The sequence below is a fragment of the Rattus norvegicus genome, chromosome 1 (assembly GCF_036323735.1).
Source record: "Rattus norvegicus strain BN/NHsdMcwi chromosome 1, GRCr8, whole genome shotgun sequence".
NCBI classification, from domain to species: Eukaryota; Metazoa; Chordata; class Mammalia; order Rodentia; family Muridae; genus Rattus; species Rattus norvegicus.
In genome coordinates this window covers 197859552-197880387 of record NC_086019.1, presented here as the reverse complement: position 1 = coordinate 197880387, position 20836 = coordinate 197859552, and the positions used below count along the sequence as shown (strand labels likewise).

Here is a 20836-nt window from a genome sequence, read left to right as displayed (position 1 = left end):
ATGGGCACATGGAAAGCATACCTGACTGTTCTCCCCGTCATTGAACAAAGTAGTAAGGTTTTGCTCTTTGGGTGCTGAGGCCACATGCCCCACTATGCATGAGGGCTCAAGAGGCTCTCTGCCCTGTGGAAAGTGCAAGATAAGGAGTGACTGTGCTGCCAACACGGCTTACAATTGACCTATGCTTACAGAGTTATCACCCACACACAAGAACACACACCCCAATCTACCTGTATGAATTAGCCAGTACAATGCATGGTGCTCATAACTCATGGGGTATAGCTTGCTTTACCTATGATTTCCCACAACTGCTTCAAACCAATCATATTTATCTCTTAAATGAGGTAGATTTAAAGATCTTTCAAAGAATCCACTTTCATTTCTTGGTTTTGTAAGTTTGATTACCACTCTCTGGAAGTCCAGCACATCTCTACTGAACTGAAACACCTAGTACCTCCACCAGTTTAAAACAACCTTCACTTCCAGTCTGCAGCTGAGCATGGCCTGTGTGAACTCCACAGAATCCTAAACCCTAGAGACCCAGAGAAAACTTTCCAATTAGTGTGAAAACCTGCTGCCTGCCATACACCTGCTTTTAAAGATTAATGTCTATCGAACACCATTCTCCCTACCACTGTCCTAAAAACCAACCAAACAAAACTAAACAACCCAAAATCCAAATCTTTTAAATGGAATTAAATTAAATTAAAAAAATCTACCTCCTTCTCTGTATAATCCAATGTCCTCCCATCTTTTAATATTAAAACTCCTCCTTTTTTTGAGACAGGGACTCTCTTTGTACCCTATCCTTTTGTTTTCTAAATGTATCTCAGAGTCTGGAATACATTTAGAAAAATACCCATATTTTGGGTAAACACAGCATATCATGCAGTTTTGCAGCCATCAGGCAGCTGTCACCAGGAGACATTTGACTATCAATCCTCTGCCTCTGGCCTTGGGATGTGTGCACGTACATGCCTTCATGAAGCTATCTTAGTCTACTGACTTAGAGGAAGATAAAGGCTCCCCTGGAGCTGGAGTTAAAACAGCTGCCCAATGTGCGTGCTGTTATGGAACGCAGACCCTCCAGCCACTCTTCTAGCCACTGTAATGTGAGTTTTAAGAAATCCTGTTACAGATAGCACATGCAATAAAACACATAAAGTAATGATACACCTCTACTCCTTCCTCTAACCACTAAGTGACTTAAATATTATGCACCTCCCTCCTTTCAAGAGAAATCCTTGGGGAAAAAATAAACCCAAACACCTCAAATTCATTTATGTACTTTTATGGAATGTCTTCTCTAAAATTAAAACCAAGTTAGTCATTTTTTTTTTATAAAAGCAAGTTAAATGTGTTAATTTTTTACAAGTCTATTATAATGTGTAAAGACTGAACCAATCTGGCTGAATCATGTTCAGTACATGAAAATACACAGCAAGACAAAAAAAAAAAAAAATTTTACCAAGCTAAAAGCTTTATTTCTTTGGGCTTATTTTAGTGTATTTTCCTAAAAATAAAAATGCCACAAATTAGCATCTACAGTGTTATTTCATCCTATGGAAGACACAGTAAGTTAAAAACAAGTAACTAGGGGCTGAAATGATGGTTAAGAACACTGGCTCTCTTCCACAGAACCCTGGTTCAATTCCCAGTGGGAACATGGCAGGTCCCAACTGTCAGTTATCTCCAGGGAATCCAATACACTTTTGTGGCCTCTGTAGGCATCAGACATGCACACGGTACTATTCAAAAATGCAGGCAAGGGGCTGGGGATTTAGCTCAGTGGTAGAGCGCTTACCTAGGAAGCGCAAGGCCCTGGGTTCGGTCCCCAGCTCCGAAAAAAAAAAAGAACCAAAAAAAAAAAAAATGCAGGCAAACACTCATATACGTAAGATAAAAATAAATTAAAATCTCAAAAACCAATAATGTAAATAAGAAGCCAAGAGGATGAGATAAATAAGACAATAGTCTATCCTTTCTTCACATGGGCTGGAGAGATGGCTGAGCAGTCAGGAACACATGCTGCTACTCTAGAGGACCTAGGTTCAATTCCCAGCACCCCTCATATGGCAGCTCACAACTGCCTGGAACTCTAGTTTCAGGGGATCTATCAAACCAGGCATGCGTGTGGTGCACAGATCTGTGCATACGGGCAAAACATCCATACATATAAAACAGATTTTAAATCTTCATATAATGTTAATGTGGGGCCAATTCTATTTTCCAGGGGGAACACCATCCATTTTAGAATGAACAATCTATAGGCATAACTATCACCTCAACTTGGTATGACAGGTACTTAGTACACATCTAGAGTTAAAAACACTCTCTACTGTTACGTTCAACAGTATTCAATTTAAAGAGAAAAAAAATCAGTTGACTGACTTTAAAATATTTTGTGTTATTTAATAAAAAAAAAAATGATCATTCATGTTAACTCCTGGAAATTCTACTCTGGAAAACTAAATGCACTTTTTTTTCCTCTAATTTTCAGATGAGGCTGAGAAAATACTCCTCACTCTTCATCATCTGTTTTTAAATACAGTTCTATTTTCCTGAGTTAGTTCACAGAATCTATATCCAAGGACTAACAAACCTGACTGGAAGCACTGGGATCTTCAGAAACTGACGACGGCATTTCAAAGGGAGCAGGCCAGGAAGCCCCTTCAGACTCATGTGTCTGATCAGAACTAGCTGACTCTTGTTGTTCTGCAGGAGATGGAACAGGCTGAGCAGCTCCATCACCGTTGATGCTGGTCAATCAGAAACGGAGGGAAAAGTGATCACATTTATATTACAGTCTACCCATTTGTATAAACTAGATTCTGTAACCAAATATACATCTTGACTGCAAGAAACAAAGTAAAATAAGTGCTAAGAAAGGAAAACTTGAATTGCTAATTTTACCCTATTCAAGTTGTTTGTAAATTTTAGGACAGAATCTGATCTTTCTTAAGATTAAAATAAACAGTAGTCAAATACCTGTAGTACAAGAACTTGGAAAGAATAGCCTTCTGATACCAGTGCTCCTTGCTTTTCTTTTTCCTCTGCCACTTCTGATCAATCAGTCTTTGATAGAACTCTTTCAACCATGTCCAATCACCAGTCTGAATAACATGAGACATTACTGAACAAATATGCAGACATGTAATGAGTATCGAACACAGTATGTTGAAGGCTCAGCCCACAGTCAATGGTGTTTGTAAGATATGGAGGAACCTCTAGGAGGTAGAGCTTAGTGGAAAGACGTTAAGGCACTGGAGGTGTGCCCTTGAGGGTACACTGGGTTCCTGGTCCCTTCTTAGTCTCTTTGCTTTTTGGTCACCATGAGGGAAGCAGAATCTCACCCTAGCAGGTCAAAGCAGTTGTGCTAATAGGGTAGAACTTCTGAACCTACAGCAGAATAACCCTCACGTCCCTCATGTTCTCCTTGCTGTTTCATCACTGTGATATGATACCAATTCTTACTCATCCAATGCTCTCATCTAAAAGGGGATATTCTTTAATTTTTACGGACTGTTTCATAAGCATGCACCTACAGAACACTTTCATTTTTTTGCACCCAATTCATACCTCTTCTAAGAAGCTCCTACCTTTCTCTTCTAAGCCAGGCCTCCAGAGGAAATCCTTTCCTATAGTACCTTCCTAGCTGACTGAGGTAGGCCCTACTTTTGCACTTTATTCAAAGTATCTATGTAGGTCTCAACAATCAAACTGAACTAAGGAGCAAGGGCCGTGACTTGTTCATTGTCACACCCCAAGATCTGCCAAAGTGCATGAACACACACAATACACCGTTGTTTTCCAAGGAAAAACTATCTTTATTATGAATTTAATCTCCTGTACCTTATTTCCGTTATCAAGCCATCGGAGAAGTTAGGACTGGTGGGCAAGTCTATCATCCCAACTACCTGGAGGCTGAAGCAGGTGAATTACAAGTTTAAGACCTGGGTGAACTACAAATTGAGTTGGAGGCCAGCCTGGGCAATTAGTAAAACCCTGTCTGGGGAGAGAGAGGTGTTTGTAGGTATAGCTCAGTGGCAGAACGCTTGTCTATCATAAATGAAGTCCTAGGTTCAAACAAAAACAACCCTGTGTAGGAATATTTTTTAAAAGGTAGTATAGACAGGCAGGACCATCAACTACTTGTTGGCAGCCATGGAGGTAAGTGTAAACATGAAGTACGCCTAGAGAAGTCAAAACTGTCCTTGCCACCTGGAGGAAAACATCTGTTGACTAACAGCTCGAGAAGCTAGAAATCTACTAATGTAATCAGTTATACTCATAGGAATAGCTCGTTAACACTGTTTACATTTTGGCAAGCCATGTTTCCAGAATATGTCTGTAACAGACATTAAAAGATTTTTCAAAAATCCAATTAGTTCCTTTAATTTCAGATTTAACAACCTTTAAAAAAAAAATGACTGCATCCTTTTCTTATAAGACAGAATCCTGGTTTTAAAAATCAATAAAAAAAAGGTGGTGGTGGTGGTGGCACTGGAGAGATAGCTCAGTTGTTCAGAGCACTGACTGATCTTCCAGAGGACCTGGGTTTAGTTCCCTGTACCTATGTGCAGGCTCACAAATATCTTTGGGCTCCAACACCCTCTTCTGGCCTCCATGGGTAATAGGCATGCATGTGGTTCAGATGTAGACATTATCCACCTAAAACTGTTCTCTCTTTCTTTTAAAAAAAAAAAAGTGGCCCCTCTCTATATATAGTCCCAGCTATCCTGGAACTCTCTACATATACCAGGCTGGCCTTGAACTCAGAGATTCACACTTGCTTCTGTCTCCTAAGCCTGAGGTTGGTTACACACCATCAACCATGACCAGATGTTTTTTCTTTAATAAAGCTTTTCACGATTTTAAATCTTTGATGAAACACTTCATTTCTTTAGTGCTGAAGCACTCAGCTACAATTCCAATTTGGCATTTAAGTGTAAATATGAATTATGTAGGTGTGCATGTGTATTTGATGCCCAGGCGTGCAGGTTTGTTGGGTCTTGTTTTTTGCCATTCTCCACCCAGTTCCTGCTAAGCTAGCATGCACCAACAATCCTATCCCCAGCTTCCCACAGTAATGGGGTTATAGGCCTGCATGACTAGACTATACTCTGCTTTTTATACTCAGGTCGTCCTAATGCTTGCCCACCAAGTGCTCTTAGCCCTACTTTGGCATTTTCTTAAAACAAAATCATACTTTCATAGCTCCTTAAGTGGTAAGAAAAGTGCTTTTGTAAATGATTTTTGCACAAATTAATTACCTGAGATGACCTCATAAAGAGTTCTTGAATATCCAGTTCATCTAATAAGAGGGTCCTTCCTATGCGGTGGACAGCCATGCTTACATGAGACTTGCTGTAGGGAATCTTCAGGAGCTTTTTTATGTTCTTAAAAAAAATTTAGGAAGGCCCCATTAGTATAACCCAGAATTTTACAGATTTTAACTTCACTCAATTTGAGGCTTAATAAGCCTTATTTCTTTAAGGTTACATAAACTAGACTTTTCATAAGAATAATCTTATGGAAGACAGCTTTAAACTCTGAGTTATACTGTCAATGTAAGTGCAGCCCAACACTTTTACACTAGGATTCCTTTTTATAGGAATGAAGGCACGGTTGTACTCGTCAAGGATCAATAGCTACTAGAATATAATTTTTAATTCTCAATTGGTAATATACACAGAATAACTCCTAACATATTATGTTTCAATTATTACTGTTAAAATACAACCAACAGTATTCATATTTTTTTTTATCATTCCCACTGTTTTGGAATCGTGCTCTCCTCTTAAAGGAGATAAAAAGCATTTTTAAAACAAACATAGGCGTTAAATAATCACATAACTTCACCTTATTGCACTGCTGATAACAGGACTGTAAAACAAAACATGGTTTAACACCCCTCCCCACCTGCCGCAGCCCAGCACTGCATATCCCCAAAGTCACACTGAATAACACTCACTTCCGAGTCAGAGACAACATCCACATCATTTCCCACCGAGTCAATGAAGTCATATGCCATGCCGAAACTATGGAAAGAAGACGCCACAGGTAGAAAGGTGAGCAGAGTATAAAGTTACACTGCTTTTAGGGCATGCATGGCTACATCTCCCACTTGGAAATCAAGATGCATATTGCCATCTGGCTGCCTACTTCTCATTCCTTCTTAGGTGCACATAAAATAAGGCTCATCTTAAAAATGCATCTTCAACTTTGTGAAACAGTAAGAACTGTGAAAAGGATTAGTGTAAACCCTTAACCTCTCTGATGTAAAAGAGTTCAAGCTTTTATTTTTACATAAGAAAAACAAAATGAGAAAAGATATAATTAACATAGACATACACATAAATATATATATAAACATATAAAGATATAACATCAATAATAAAATTATATCTAAAATCAACTAAGCTATAAAGAGAAGATGAAAAACTGGGAAGGAAGCACCTAACTCATTTCAAGTTACAATGAGGTTCCTCCATGCAATCTATAATCTTGAAAAACAACTGATGTCACCATTTCCCCATCAGTAGGTGGCACATATGTTTGTATGATTTTCTATTTGCTATGGGTAACTAGGTTAACCTTGATTCCTCATGTGCAAACAGTTAATAGTGTCTATCTTAAAAGTTGTGAAAAATACAGGAGGAAAACAATCTAGCACGGTATTTATATAGTCAACATAACTACTGAAACCAACTCACCACATTTAATATAATTAAGCCATTTTTAAAATAGAAGAATTATATGGTCATTTTCAGACTTTTCACAGTATCAAAAATGTTACAAACAACTTGTAAACAGGTATTACCTTTTGTGGCATCAGGATAATCTCTAAACTACTAGCTCACAGGGTATTAATGTATTTGTGGCTCTTTTTATGTAAGTTATATGAAAATGTTTGAAGTCTCATTCAGGGAAAGAGGAAAAAAAGTTAATGGCCTACAAGAACACAGACACAGTATAAGACTCTCAAATACTCTCAACTTTAAAAACCACCAATAGAATTTCCAGTGTGAGTCAAGGGTGTAGGTTACCCAGCATGTGGGGTCTTAAATGTCAAACTTGTTAAAATACTCCATCATCATTTAATAAACACCCCAAAGTAGTGGCTTAAGTCTTGCTCCTCACATGCCACCCCCCTATTTGCATACAGCAAAGGCCAAAACAGTTGATTAGCATGTACACATGTTCTAGTGACATGCTGAAGATGTGAAGAAAGCATGTAACTCCGGTATCTTACGGTGCCACGGACTTAATGACAACCATATTCTCTTATTACAAATATCTGAGCAAGTTAATGCGCATCTCAAACTGAACTGCAAAGCAGTTTTAAGAGCTTCAAGCAGGGGTTGAGAGGGAGGGAAAGAAACTCTAGTGATTAAAATTTACCTCGAAAACGGCTTGCTTTTCTTACTATTGCCAAGAATGGTAGTTCCTGCCGGCCCTAGTTTGGCACTCTCTCGTAACCAGTTGGCAGGTGGGAGTTTCAAGTCTGTTTTTTCTTCGAGACGTGCAAATGCTGTTCGAGGAGGGGCAGAAGAGTATTTCACCACAGCTCGGCTTTTCACTTCATTGCCTCCAAGAAATAAGGCTGACCCCTAATTAACGTAAGGAAGGAAGTTGTAATGAACACTGCCAGGAATGAAGCAAGAACCCACCAAATCAGGATTTGCAAGGAGCCTCCGCTGCCCGTCAGCTCTCACACTTCGTAAACAAGCTTAAATTGTGCTCACCTAGCTATAGTTCTTGTAACTTAAAAATGAAAAGGATCAACCTGCTTTTTAAAAGTCTGGCCACAGTAGTTGCAAACACCTGCTTCCAGCACCGTGGAGGCAGACAGACAAGGGACAGTGCAAGGTCTAAGGCCAGCTTGACTGGTCTGCATAACCAGTTCCACATCAGCCATGACGCAACCCACTATGATCAGTCATATAAAATGTAGAATCAGAAACCAAGTGTGCTTAATTGTGTCCTGTTAACTGCATGCAAACCGAGCAAGACTTCTGTACGGTTCTAATAGAATATTTTAATGTACAAAGTCATTTGTAGGAAGAGATTGGCTCGTGTTATTTTATCAAACATACAGCGACTGGTCTGTAAGCTCATCCTAACACATTCTAAATCGGCTCCATAGCCTACACTACATACTCTCGAGCACGCTCAAAGTCGGGACTCAGTATTCGAATCTTCTTCGAGAACCTTTTTAGGCTTTGCAAATTAGGAATTAGGTCAGTCAAGGTTTCGGAGAGGACCCCCCCGGCACTGTCCCTCTTTCCTCTGCCTTCGGAGGGCTGTGGCACATTCTAGAGCCCGTCAATTAGCCCCAAGTGGGATGTCAGGTGTGTTATGCACTGCAATCAAGCACCTGTACACCCGACGACAGGCACGCCTGGCGATACCGTCTGTACAAGAGGTGCCAAGGAAGCGTGGAGGAAAGTTCCAGAAGCTACGCGATGTCCCTCCTAGGCTCGCAAACCCCGAAATCCGGTCGCGCTCCGCCGATGACTCTCACCTGTGCAGAAGGCTCCTCGGATTCCGTCTGGGATAGGAGGCTGAGCCCTCCTCGGGCGGCCGCCCCTGATGGAGAAGCCTCGGCTCCTGCTTCCTTGGGGTCCCCCATCATTTCCGACCCTGGGGAGGAGACCAGACGCGCGAGACCTGGAGTCGGCGACAGGAACGCGGGCCCAGAGCCGCAGGAGAACCTCAGAGCGAGAGACTCGGACGCTCTGCGCCTCGCACTTCCGGCGGCTGACGGGAAGGGATCTAGGTAACGCGATCAAATCTCGCGAGATTTACCCAAAGGTCCAGCCCGTCCTCCGGCTGTAGCTCCTCCTTCGCGGTCGGGGCTGGAGCTGCCGCACGCCGGCGCCTGTCACACCAATGGGGCAGCCACTTCTCGCGATACACGACTCCCGGGCTCCTCCCTCTCGCTCGTGGCCGGTCTTTGTTGGCAAACAGTTATTAGGACTTGAGTCAAAGTCGGGGTGGTTGCGGTGGGGAGGTGCGGTCTCACGTAGTCGCGTAATCAAAGCCAGTGGCGTCAAGGCTCTCACAGGCGGTCGCTCTCGGGGCTTCTCCGAGTTCCACACGCGTGGGGACCCTCTGTGGGTCTTAGCACCTTCAGATCCATGGGTCTGGAGGGCCAAGAGCTGGCGTTTCTCCCTGAAGCCGCTCCAGTGCTCTGAACAGCAAGGAGAGAAAATTCATCAGTCTATTTAATAACTTTCTAGGCAGCGCCCTATGCAGCCCTAGCTGGCCTCGAACTCGCTGTGTGGCGAAGAGTGACCTTCTACTTCGTAATCTGCCTCCCGCTCCCGAATGTCTGGGTTTATACCTGCCTGAGGATGGAACCCGGGGCTTCGTGTAGGCTAGGCAAGCACTCGGAGCTACATTTCCACTCTGCACCTAATAACAGACAGAGTGTGCCACATTCCTCATAAAAACATATTTTTGAGGTAAAGGGTTTTGTTTTATGACGGATATTAGGTTTGGGAGGAAATTTTTATGTTTGAGCGTTTTGACAGCGTATGTGCATGCAGTGCCCGCAGAAGCCAGAAGAGGGCGTCAGATCCCGTGGAACTGGACTTACAGGCAGTTGGGAACTGTGGGCTGCGGGTGCTGAGCTCTAAACTGGGGGTCCTCTGCAAGAGCAGAGAGAGCTTCTAATTGCTGAACCACCTCTCCAGCCCTGAGGTATTACGTTTTTAGTCTTAAGTGTTTTGGCCTTTGCCAAGTTATAATTTTTTCTTAGGCTCTGAAAACCCAGTAAGTGCAACTTTAGGATTCCTTGGAGAAAACAGATGAGGTCTGCAAATTGTTTCAAAGTAAAACAAGACATTTTTGTGAATTAATTTTGGGTGTATATTCTTGCAGATATTTTACTTTAAAGCATGTCTTGTGACTTTTTTTAAAAGCTACTTTGTATTTTACAGCCAGTTTTTGTTTGTGTCTTTTATTTCTTTTGCCACTTTGGTAGTTTATCACATTAGAGGTTAGCACTCATCAGGTAAAAGCTCCTGTCAAACAAACCTGATGACCTGAGGTCCATGTCATCCCCGGAACCCTTTGTAGAATAAACTGACTCTGGAAAGCTCGCCTCTGGCCATCACATGTCCTGTGGCATGAACACACAGGCACACACAAAATAATATAGAGATCTGAATAAAACTTATGTACTAACACAAAAAGATTAAACTTCTTTGAGTACTTAAAAGTAAACCCTGTACATCCATTAACTCACTTTACAAGAATATTTTTAAAAATCTAGATTGCACATGATTATGTTAAATGATAGTCAAATCTTTAAGAAGTAATATGATCCCAATTTTAAAACCTGTCTGTTTCTGAAGTGGAAATTTCTGGTCGTTTTTGTATCTCTAAATGCACAGGATCTATGTAAGAAAGAAATGATTCTACATTTAGCCTTTAATGTTTTTCTATAATATAACATTTTTTATAATTAATTTTATTAACACTTTTACAAATAAAAGTTAGGTCTAATAATCTTACGGTTTTGTCATTTATTATATAACTATCAGTAAGAATTTACTGAGGTAGTAGTGAGTTTTTTCTTCAAGACTCAAATATTGCACATATTTTCTTGAGATGTTTAACATTTGGACCCTTTTTAATGGTGCTCAGTAGGAAAATGTGTTACTAATATCCTACAAAAAGGCAGAAATGAATGAAGCAGAACTGAGAACTTGGTATACGGAAAAAGAGGCTGACAACACCTAGGGGCTCATGGGAGTCCAGGGGCTCAACCAAGGCAATCAGGCCTCCCAGGACTTTGGGAGGGAGGCCTGGCCAGGGGCTAGGTTTCTGGAAGCCACACACAGGCAGGGACTAATTTAGCTGGGAGCGGAGAGTGATCCCTGAGGCCTGGAGAAACCAGGCACATCTGGGTTACATAAAGTTTATACATTCCTCCAGCTCTAAGAGCTTTCCCCCCATAATCAAACACATGCTGTAGGCTTTTAAAAGTTATCATCACTGCCTCTAATGTAAGTGATTGAAATCCAATGTTGTGAGGAAACAGGTCACTCCTCCCATAATTCAAACGTTAAGACAAGAATGTATGCTCTTTTTCATACTGTGCCAGACTTTGCCTGACGTATGTCCCCTTGGGATGGTCTTTGTCACCCATGCATCCCCGGACAGTCACGTCAGCTTTGGGCTCTTGCGTTTCCTGACTCAGTGCCTCATGGCCTCTTTACTTAGAATACACATGTTGAATGGATGACTGACTTACTGAGTGCACTGCACCATTGGTGCTCTTCTGCTTAGAATACCCTTTCTCGAGTTACCTAGCTTATTCCTGCTCTTCTTGTAGATTCATCGCAGGTCACTCTAATAAGTCCTTCTGACACCCCTCCCCCACTTTCTCTACACACACACACACACACACACACACACACACACACACACACACACACACACCCTTTACTCCCTTATGCTTCTACAGCCTTATCCTGTATTTGTCACACACAAGAAGAAGATGTTTGTATCTGCCTCCCTTGCCGTCCTCTCTGATCACCTCTGTTTTACCAACAGCAGGCTCTGCACCTGCCGACAGAGCTGTTTAAGCCTCTAGGCAATGCAGGGAAAATTGACTTGTGCTGTCGGGTTTCAAAAATGCTTTCAAAATGTTGGAACACAAAAGCAATGTTGTTCACGCAAAAATATTTTAATACTCAAAATCCAGGCTAAAAATGTCTTACAAAGTAGCCCCAATGTAGTGTAGCACCAGTGCTGTCAGTTATTGAAGTCAGTATTGAAGCACAGTTTGTACCGCGCTGAAACAGTTTGTAAGCTAGAGCTTCTTAGTTTGCAAAATTCCCCTCAGCATGCAGGAGTCTCCTGGGGAAATAAATGCTAGCCAGTAATAAACTCATTTAGTTGCCAGGTGTGGTAACACTTTTAATCCCAGCACTCTAGAAGCAGAGGCAGGCAGACCTCTGAGTTTAATACCAGCCGCCGGTATATAGTGATTTCTTGGTTGGCCAGAGATACACACAGTGAGACCCAGTAGTTTTAAAAAAATGTATTTAGTTATTTGTAACACTCGGTAATTTTATATTGTTTTGGGGAAAAAAAACAATTCTATGTACCTTCAAATGTATCCCATTAAACACTAGGTTTCCTTTTTTTAGATTTATTTTTATGTGTGTTAATGTTTTATGTGTGTGTATGTATGTATGTATGTATGTATGCATACCATGTGCATGCCTGGCGTTCCGAGAGGATAGAAGTGGGTGTCACATCTCCTGGAACTGCAGTTACAAATGGCTGTGGTTAGTCATGTGGTTGCTGAGAACTGAACCTAAGTCTATCTTAAGAGAGGCAAGTGCTCTTATCACTGAGCCATCTCTCCAGACCCCCACTGAACACGAGACACTGTTTAGATAGTATAAGTTTGCTACCCACTTTTAAAAGATTGTTTTATATATTTGAGTATACTGTTGCTGTCTTCAGACACACCAGAAGAGGGCATCAGATCCCACTACAGATGGTTGTGAGGCACCATGTGTAGAACATGTGAAGAACAGTCGGTGCTCTTAACCACTGAGCCATCTTTTTTCCAGTCCCCCAGAGAAGTCTTACAGAAAAGGCAACACTAAATTATTTTGGAAGTAAACGTTTTAGCTTTTCATTGTTTTCTTTTTTTTTAAAGACTGATAGTTTATTCATTTATTTTGGAAGATAACCTTTTATCCTGACACCTGCTGCTATTTCAAGACTCACCCTCACCTGCTATCCCAGGATAGTCACCCTCAGTCCTCACTGTTACTCTTATGCACCAACCTCAGGACAGCCTAGGGTGGCTTCTGAGGACCACTTTCCCTAGGCCCTTCTTCCTTCAGTCTGAGGCTCCAGGCCCTTGAGGTTCTCTGTGGTTCTCAGTCTCTTCATCAGCATTCCATCATCAAAACCCATCCATAGTAACCCTACAGATCCTTGATCCCTTCAAATCAAAGGTCCGTTGCCATGACGCCCCCACTGCCTGCAGGATGCTCTTGTAATTGGAGGAACTGACTCATGCTTGTCCAATATTTTCTCACATAGAATCAGGAATCCTCTATAAAACCTTTATAGAAAGAGAACTACATGAAGGTGGGAGTGGTTGGTACTGTTGGGCCTGATGGGGAAATTCAGTGCACTTGGGATTGCTCTGCAACTTTTTTTGAGACTGTTTACACTCGGTAACGTTCAGAACGTGGGCCTCAGCTTACCTGGGGTCTTACAGGTGGCCGACCTCACTCTCTGCTTGTTGAACACGAGAAGCCATGAGCTTCTGACTCGTGACTGTGGTTGAAGCTGGAAGTTGGGTTTGAGATGATCAGAACCCACCTCCTCCTCCTTTAAAGAGAGTGGCATGGTCCAGAAAGACAAACAGAATTGCACCGTTGAAAGGCGTGCAGTCTTCACTAGAAGCAAAGTTGGGCAAGTGTTCAGACCTACTACTCAGGTGTCTTTATAAAGGTTACACTGCTACTGTAGGCCGGTAGAGTTTCATTGTTTTTTGTTGCTTCTTAGGGTTTCCTTACACAGCCTACGCTAGTTTCATAATAGCTGGCTAACACAGCAGACTCTCGAACCACTGTCAGTTTTGAAATCAATATCTCTGGGTTAACCCAAGAACTCTACATTTTTAGTCAGATTGCTAATTCTAGAACACATTGGCCTATAAACCACAATTTAGGACATCGACCTCCAGAGGCAGTTCCTAGGTTGCAGGAAGAACCATACATCCTAAAAAGAAGAAATATGGCAAATGTGTGTCCTTCCTTGGTCAGTGGCTTACCAGCCAATGACACTCCATATTCAATGAAAACAGTGCTTATCGCTTATGAGGGCTGGTTGCTCAGCAACCAATAATAGAGTAAGTCAAAGCTAAATTTCAGATGAACACTGAAAACACTTGTAGTGTGAGAGTATACCAAACATGTACTGTAAGTATAGCCCATGCAGTGTTTGAGTTTTACTAGTCCATGTCATCTGTATCCGGGACCCAGACTGTTAGTCCTGAAAGCCTTTGGTCAGTGACAAACACTCCTGTTGTTTGCTTTGTTTTAGCAACAACAACCAAGATCACAGGACCAGCTGTTGCATTCCTGAGGTAGGGAAGAACAAGGCTTTCCTCAAGGCAGGACATTGATTTTCAGTGACCACTACACTGCTTGTCACAAGTGAAGGCTGTCAGATGGCAAGGTTAAACTCAATGACAAAATCAGGCTTCTCAGGGACCTTCTTTGCACGTGTGTAATGGGGTAAAGAATGACCTTGAAGCAGCTCATATTCCACACAGAGGTGACAGGTCCTCAGTGACAAACCACTAATGAGAGTTGTCTAGCTTGAAAGTGGGTTTCCCCTTTCTTGCCCCAGAATGTTCCACGTTTTCTCATTTAGTCGGCGATAACGAGTAGCTGTCATTAGGAAGCTACCTAGAGAAAGTTTCCCCAACAGACTTCACCTGTCCAGTCAAGATAAAGGGGATGCTCAAGCAACGATTGGTTTTCAAAAGAATTTCAACCTACCGAGGGACCACTTCTGAAGCCAGACGTTTGGAAATCCTTGCAACGTTCTCTGACTATGTTACTCAAAATAAGCCCACGGCTTATTAAAGCTCGGTCTGACTGGGGGGCTTTCTGAGTGAGTGAAATACTTGCTACACAAGTGTGAGGACCTGAGTTTAGAGACACAGAGCCCACATAAAAGCCAGGCAGCTAAGCTACTTTGCCTGTAATCCCACTGCATAAGAAGAAGAGACGGAATCCTTCGAGTAAGCTACCTAGTGAGAGTAGGCAAGATGTCAAACTCCCAGTGCAGCAAGAGACCCTGAGCCGGTGTGTAAGGTAAAGAGCAATCAAGGAAGACACATGATTGTTGCTTGGGACCATCTACATGTAGGCACACATGTACACATGTACATTCACACATGCATCCACATGTATGCCAACAGGCACATATCACACACACTTGCATAAGTGGGAAAAGAAAAGAAAAAAGAGCTCAAACTGCATCCTTAGTGACAGTGGGCGTTCTCAGCACAGAGTAGTTCTGGCTTAGGTAGTCTGGATGCTAAGGGAAGAGGATTCACTCAGTCGAGGAGGCAGCCGGTCCATGTACCCCTCTGTTACACTGTCCGCATTGGGAAAAATTATTCATACTTTAATGTGTCCTTTGATACTATTAGTTGACCAATTCAGGTCACCTAGGTTAATCTCCTTGTCAGCTGTCAACCCACCTGCTTACCTCATTTCTACTTGCAAGATCCTCTCTTCAGAGCCAGCTAGCCAGCCAGCAGGTCTTTTACCCCCTCCTGTTACTCATCCTGGTTTTAAGTTTGTTCTATGACAACAGTCTGGCAGCCTTTCTTCTTGATGTATGACAAAACACATTGCATGTGAAACAAGCGACTAATTTAGACCTCGGTCCCGTGTGACTGATCCATGAGAAGGGCCTCTGGCTTCCAAAGGATATGGAAACAAAGGCAGCCAAGCCTCAGTTGAAAACTTCGTGTGGTTTGCGGCTACAACAGAAAGTGCAGACTGATACAGTAAGGTCTGGGGCCATCGAATTATGTTTAAGACAGATCAAATGGGTCAGCCATCTAAAATCATTTGAAAATAAACAACTGGGCCTGGAGAGATGAGTCACCTGGTATGTGAACATGAGGACCTAGGTTCTGGGCTCAGTACCTCCATAAAAAGTCAGGCTGGGCATGTGCTCAATTTGAACCACAGTGTTGAGGAGGGCAAAGACAGGAGGGAGGATCAAGGGCTCAGTGGCCATCAAGCTAGCTCAGGACTTGATGAAAGAGCTTGTCTCAAAGGAATAAGGCAGAAAATGGCAGAACCGGGCACCCACCATTCTTCTTTGTCCTCTGCATGCATGCATAGACTCACATTCTCATGTGTACATACACGCATAAATATAGTACACACACACACACACACACACACACACACACACACGCACACGCACACACACCACAAATGTTTAATGATGGATGATTTTAAAAGTTTGTAAGCTAATGTTTTTGTAAAGATTATTCTATTGATTTGGGATTTTAAAGACATGGTATCGTATAGCCCAGACTGGCCTCAAACTTTCTAGATAGCCAAGGATTACCTTGAATTCCTGATCCCCTTGCATCTGCCTGCCATGTACTGGATTTATAGGAATGCATCATCATCATGCCTGGCTTTGGAAAGACTATTTTAAATGCAATTAAATGCTATCTTTAAGTCAAGAACAATTAGCAAGTTAATGAGGTATACTTTGCTTCACACTTTAATTTGACAAGAGTAGACAATTTTGAAGCACAATAAAAGACTGGATGCACAAGTCACTGATGTAATGGCAAGATGGCTTTGGTCACAACTGCCTGATGCCTTATTTATGAACTGATAATTATTTAATTTGTCTTCTGAAATTAATAACACTTAAGCAGAGCATTTGGAAACCTTCTCCCCCTAATCCCCCGCATTGGAAGGAGTTTGTTTCCTAGACTTCCATGAACTTGGATTCTTTTTTTTCCGGCAAGCTCTCAGCATGGGCTTTCAGAATACAGACAAATGTTTGTAAGGGCAAGCTGTCTCCACTAGCTCGCTCTCTTTTTCTCTGTTCTCTCTCTCTCTCTCTCTCTCTCTCTCTCTCTCTCTCTCTCTCTGTGTGTGTGTCTGTCTGTCTGTCTGTCTGTCTGTCTCTGTCTCTGTCCTTGTCTCTCTCTGTTTATGTTTCTGCCTGTCTCTGTCTCTTTTTCTGCCTCTGTCTCTCAGGGTTGGGGTGGAGAATGATTGTGTATACATGTGGAGCCTGGAGGAGGACATTGGGTGTCCTGTTCTGTCATTCTCTGCCTTATTCTCTTGAGACAGAGTCTCCCAGTGAATCTGGGGTTAGGCTGGCATCTAGTAAACTCAGTGGTCCTTCTTCCCCTGCCCCCAGCATGGCTGGAGCTTCAAGTATATGCAGCCACACCCAGCTAGCTCTGCATGCTTGAGGTTTGAACACTGGTCCTTAGGCTTGAACAGCAAGCGCTCCTGCCCTTCAGAGAGAGAGAGAGAGAGAGAGAGAGAGAGAGAGAGAGAGAGAGAGAGAACTCTAAATGTAATTTCTTTCTTGTTTCTTTGCTTGTAGCTGGTCTTTGCCACTTTATGGGTTCTTTGTTCCCCCACCAAGTTTCACCCCTAGCACTGGATAGGAAAGAAAGAAGGATCAAGGGGGAGAGAGAGATAGAGATCCCTGAATCTGGTTTCTTTCTTCTTGTTTCTTCTTTGTGCATGACTTTACTAACCAACCCCACCGAACGAGCAACAACCAACACTTCTCAGGGACCTCTGAAAAGTTCTCAGAATTCCAAACGTCACACAATCGCAGAAATCAGGCAGCTGGCAAAGCCGTGCCTCTGCTAGAGCACAAGGCAAATCACAGTCAGCTGCCGCAGACAGTACCAAGCAGCCCCATATCCCTACACTGGGATTAAAATGAAAACATAATATTTCTGTGTTTTTTTTAAAGAAACCAAAATTCCAGAATTCTTACTACAGAGGAGTGTTCTTAGAGTATTTGAATTTTAGCCTCCAAGCCTGATCAATACGCAAAACGAATCCTGGGAATGGTTTCAAAGTCACTAACATCTGCTCTCCAAGCGTATCGGTGGCTGAAACCCAAAAGCAGTTATTTACACAGTACATAGATGAATAAGAAAAAAATTGCCCAGTGAACCACCGGATGAGTGTGCCAGTCAGCCATGCTGTGACACTTCCCCTCCTTCCCAGTTAAGGGTGAGGCTTTCCAGACCTGACTGAATCCTTTAGCTGTTAGATATTTACAAGGAAGCATCTAACAGGGCAGGGGAGCACAGCAACAGAATGACCACAGCCTGGGCCTCCACAGCCTGGGCCTCCTCTCTAGCTGTATCACAACATCATCTGATTATCTTCCCTCAGGCACTGAAGAGATGTGGTTTCTGTTCTCAGGGTCATACAGTCTGAGGACCCCACTGACAAGACCCATTGCTTATGAACGCCATGCAGGATGGCAGCCGCTGCCTACTCTGTGGGTGTTATCCACATATGACAGTTTCTTACATATTTATTTACATTTTTCTCTCTCCAGGAAATGGAGCCAGAATCCACAGATGCCATTATCCATCTGCACACGTTTGTTTACTACCCAGAAGGCAAGATTGCATTTTAAAGTCTTGGATAGTTATTCTTTCTCATCACAAGTGACTCCAGAAGCTCGGACCATTCACAGTGACCCTGGCTGAAAGTGTCCGTCAAAGCCTTGCTTCCTGGAGTGCTTTGAGATTCTCGTACAAAAGGCATTTTCCAAGCACAGAGTGGAAAAACATCATTTATATTCATTCGTCGCTGTGGCATTTCTCCCTGGAATCTTCCCCTTGTCTGTCAACACTGGGAGAGGAGCACTGACCTCATCTACATTACAAATGGCCTCCCTTTAACAGGAGGTAGGTAAGATACATACTAAACTCACACACACACACACACACACACACACACACACACACAGACACACACAGACACACACAGACACAGACACACACACAGACACACACACAGACACACAGACACACACACAGACACAGACACATACACCCATACAGACACACAGACACAGACACACACAGACACACACACAGACACACAGACACACACACAGACACACAGACACACACACAGACACAGACACATACACCCACACAGACACACAGACACAGACACACACACACAGACACACACATAGACATACACACACAGACACACACACACAGACATACACACACAGACACACACAGACACACACAGACACACACAGACACACACACACACACGAACACACACACACAGACACACAGACACAGACACACACACAGACACACACACCGAACACAGACACAGACACACAGAGACACAGACACACACAGAGACACAGACACACACACAGACACAGACACACACACACAGACACACAGACACACAGAGACACAGACACACACACAGACACACACACAGACAGACACAGACACACACACCGAACACAGACACAGACACACACAGAGACACAGACACACACAGAGACACAGACACACACAGACACAGACACACACCGAACACAGACACAGACACACACAGAGACACAGACACACACAGAGACACAGACACACACAGAGACACAGACACACACACACAGACACACAGACACACAGAGACACAGACACACACACAGACACACGCACAGACAGACACAGACACACACACCGAACACAGACACAGACACACAGAGACACAGACACACACAGAGACACAGACACACACACACAGACACACAGACACACAGAGACACAGACACACACACAGACACACGCACAGACAGACACAGACACACACACCGAACACAGACACAGACACACAGAGACACAGACACACACAGAGACACAGACACACACAGAGACACAGACACACACACACAGACACACAGACACACAGAGACACAGACACACACACAGACACACGCACAGACAGACACAGACACACACACCCACACAGACACACACCCCCACACAGATACAGACACAGACACAGACACAGACATACCCCCCCAACACACACACAGACACACACACAGATAGAGAGACTGACTTTTGTTCTTTACTAGGGCTGTCTCAGGCTTGCGTGTCTATTAGCTTGTTGAGCCAAATGTGTGATAAAATGTTCCAGGAAGACCTGAGTATTTGAGTATTCAATCAACATGGTATTCTGTAGATTTTGTGGGATGTTCCTTGGGAGGAGGGGCACATCTCTGCTGAAGATTTCACATGGCTGCCTGGTTAGAGTTTTCTTGCTTATGAATAGCTGAAATGTTGCAGTTCCAGAGCCCAATTATCTTGGGTTATCTTTAGTCCCTTGAGCAGCCAACCATTACCCAGCTCTATGTCTGACCTAAAGTCCTTTTGACAGTCAGGTAAAGCTTTTGGAATATATCAACAGTGTACTAACTTCTACTAACTAAAAAAATTAAGATTATCACATGACAGCATGGAAACCTACATCAGTTTTCCCTGCTTTGCTGTGACCTGATTAGTCCATGCTCTCACCATTATTTTCTGCAGATGCCTTGATTCACGTCATTCGTTCTATGATAACAGGAGTTCAGGTAACGGGTTCCACACAGGGACATGTTATTAGGGCAGCCTGAATCCCCATTGCTGGGACATGTTCACTCATATCGGACACAGAATAAACTGCCTCTTTTTCCCTTTCAGGAGAGAGCTGTGCTTTGTGTGGACACTTGGCTGCAAAAAGCGTATTAGATTTTACCATCTGTCACTGTGACTTAAAGGAGAAGCACCCGAAATCAGGGAGGACTCCCTAAGGCATCATTTAGAATGTAACTATTCTAGGTGTCTGTCCATCTAAACTGCTCTACACTCTCCAGGACTGTGTCCAGAGTAGAGAAATTTCTACCAAGATGGGTCCATGACCTGAACATACTCTTCTTTAAGGAGGCCAAGGCCCTGATCAGTGTGACTTAAGGGACATTAGGGGGATATTCTTTGTCTTATTGTAAGGGGAGGTACCAGCTAGGTCAACAGGAGGTACAGTCTCCAACCCAAAGGCTTTGGTTCCCCTTTGGTAATGGTCTAGGATATGGAGCAGCCTGAGGCAGTGTCTGAGGTAGCAACACCAAACATGGAAGTCTGCATCTGTCAGTGGTATCGGTGGAGCGTTTGGAGGGCGGGAGTGCTGCCTCAGAAAGCCAGGGAGCCCAACGGAAGAGAAACCCACCCTGG

General features: G+C 43.1%; 1 protein-coding gene across 6 annotated transcripts in view; it reads right to left on the bottom strand.

The window, feature by feature from the left end:
• The window catches only part of Edrf1 (erythroid differentiation regulatory factor 1), a 38821-nt gene extending 28306 nt beyond the window's left edge, over positions 1-10515 (bottom strand). The window contains exons 1-8 of one of the 6 annotated variants that reach the window (XM_063263753.1): positions 9350-9422; positions 8528-9196; positions 7405-7613; positions 5975-6041; positions 5274-5399; positions 2989-3113; positions 2603-2759; positions 22-123 (exon numbers count right to left, since the gene is read on the bottom strand). In XM_063263753.1, the coding sequence (XP_063119823.1) occupies positions 22-123; positions 2603-2759; positions 2989-3113; positions 5274-5399; positions 5975-6041; positions 7405-7613; positions 8528-8638 (897 nt within the window). In that variant the 5' untranslated portion in view covers positions 8639-9196; positions 9350-9422. Of the gene's footprint in view, positions 1-21; positions 124-2602; positions 2760-2988; positions 3114-5273; positions 5400-5974; positions 6042-7404; positions 7614-8527 lie in introns of all 6 variants that reach the window. The other 5 variants (XM_006230436.5, XM_039078803.2, XM_008759889.4 and 2 more) reach the window with 5 other exon arrangements.
• Positions 10516-20836: the final 10321 nt, after the last annotated feature.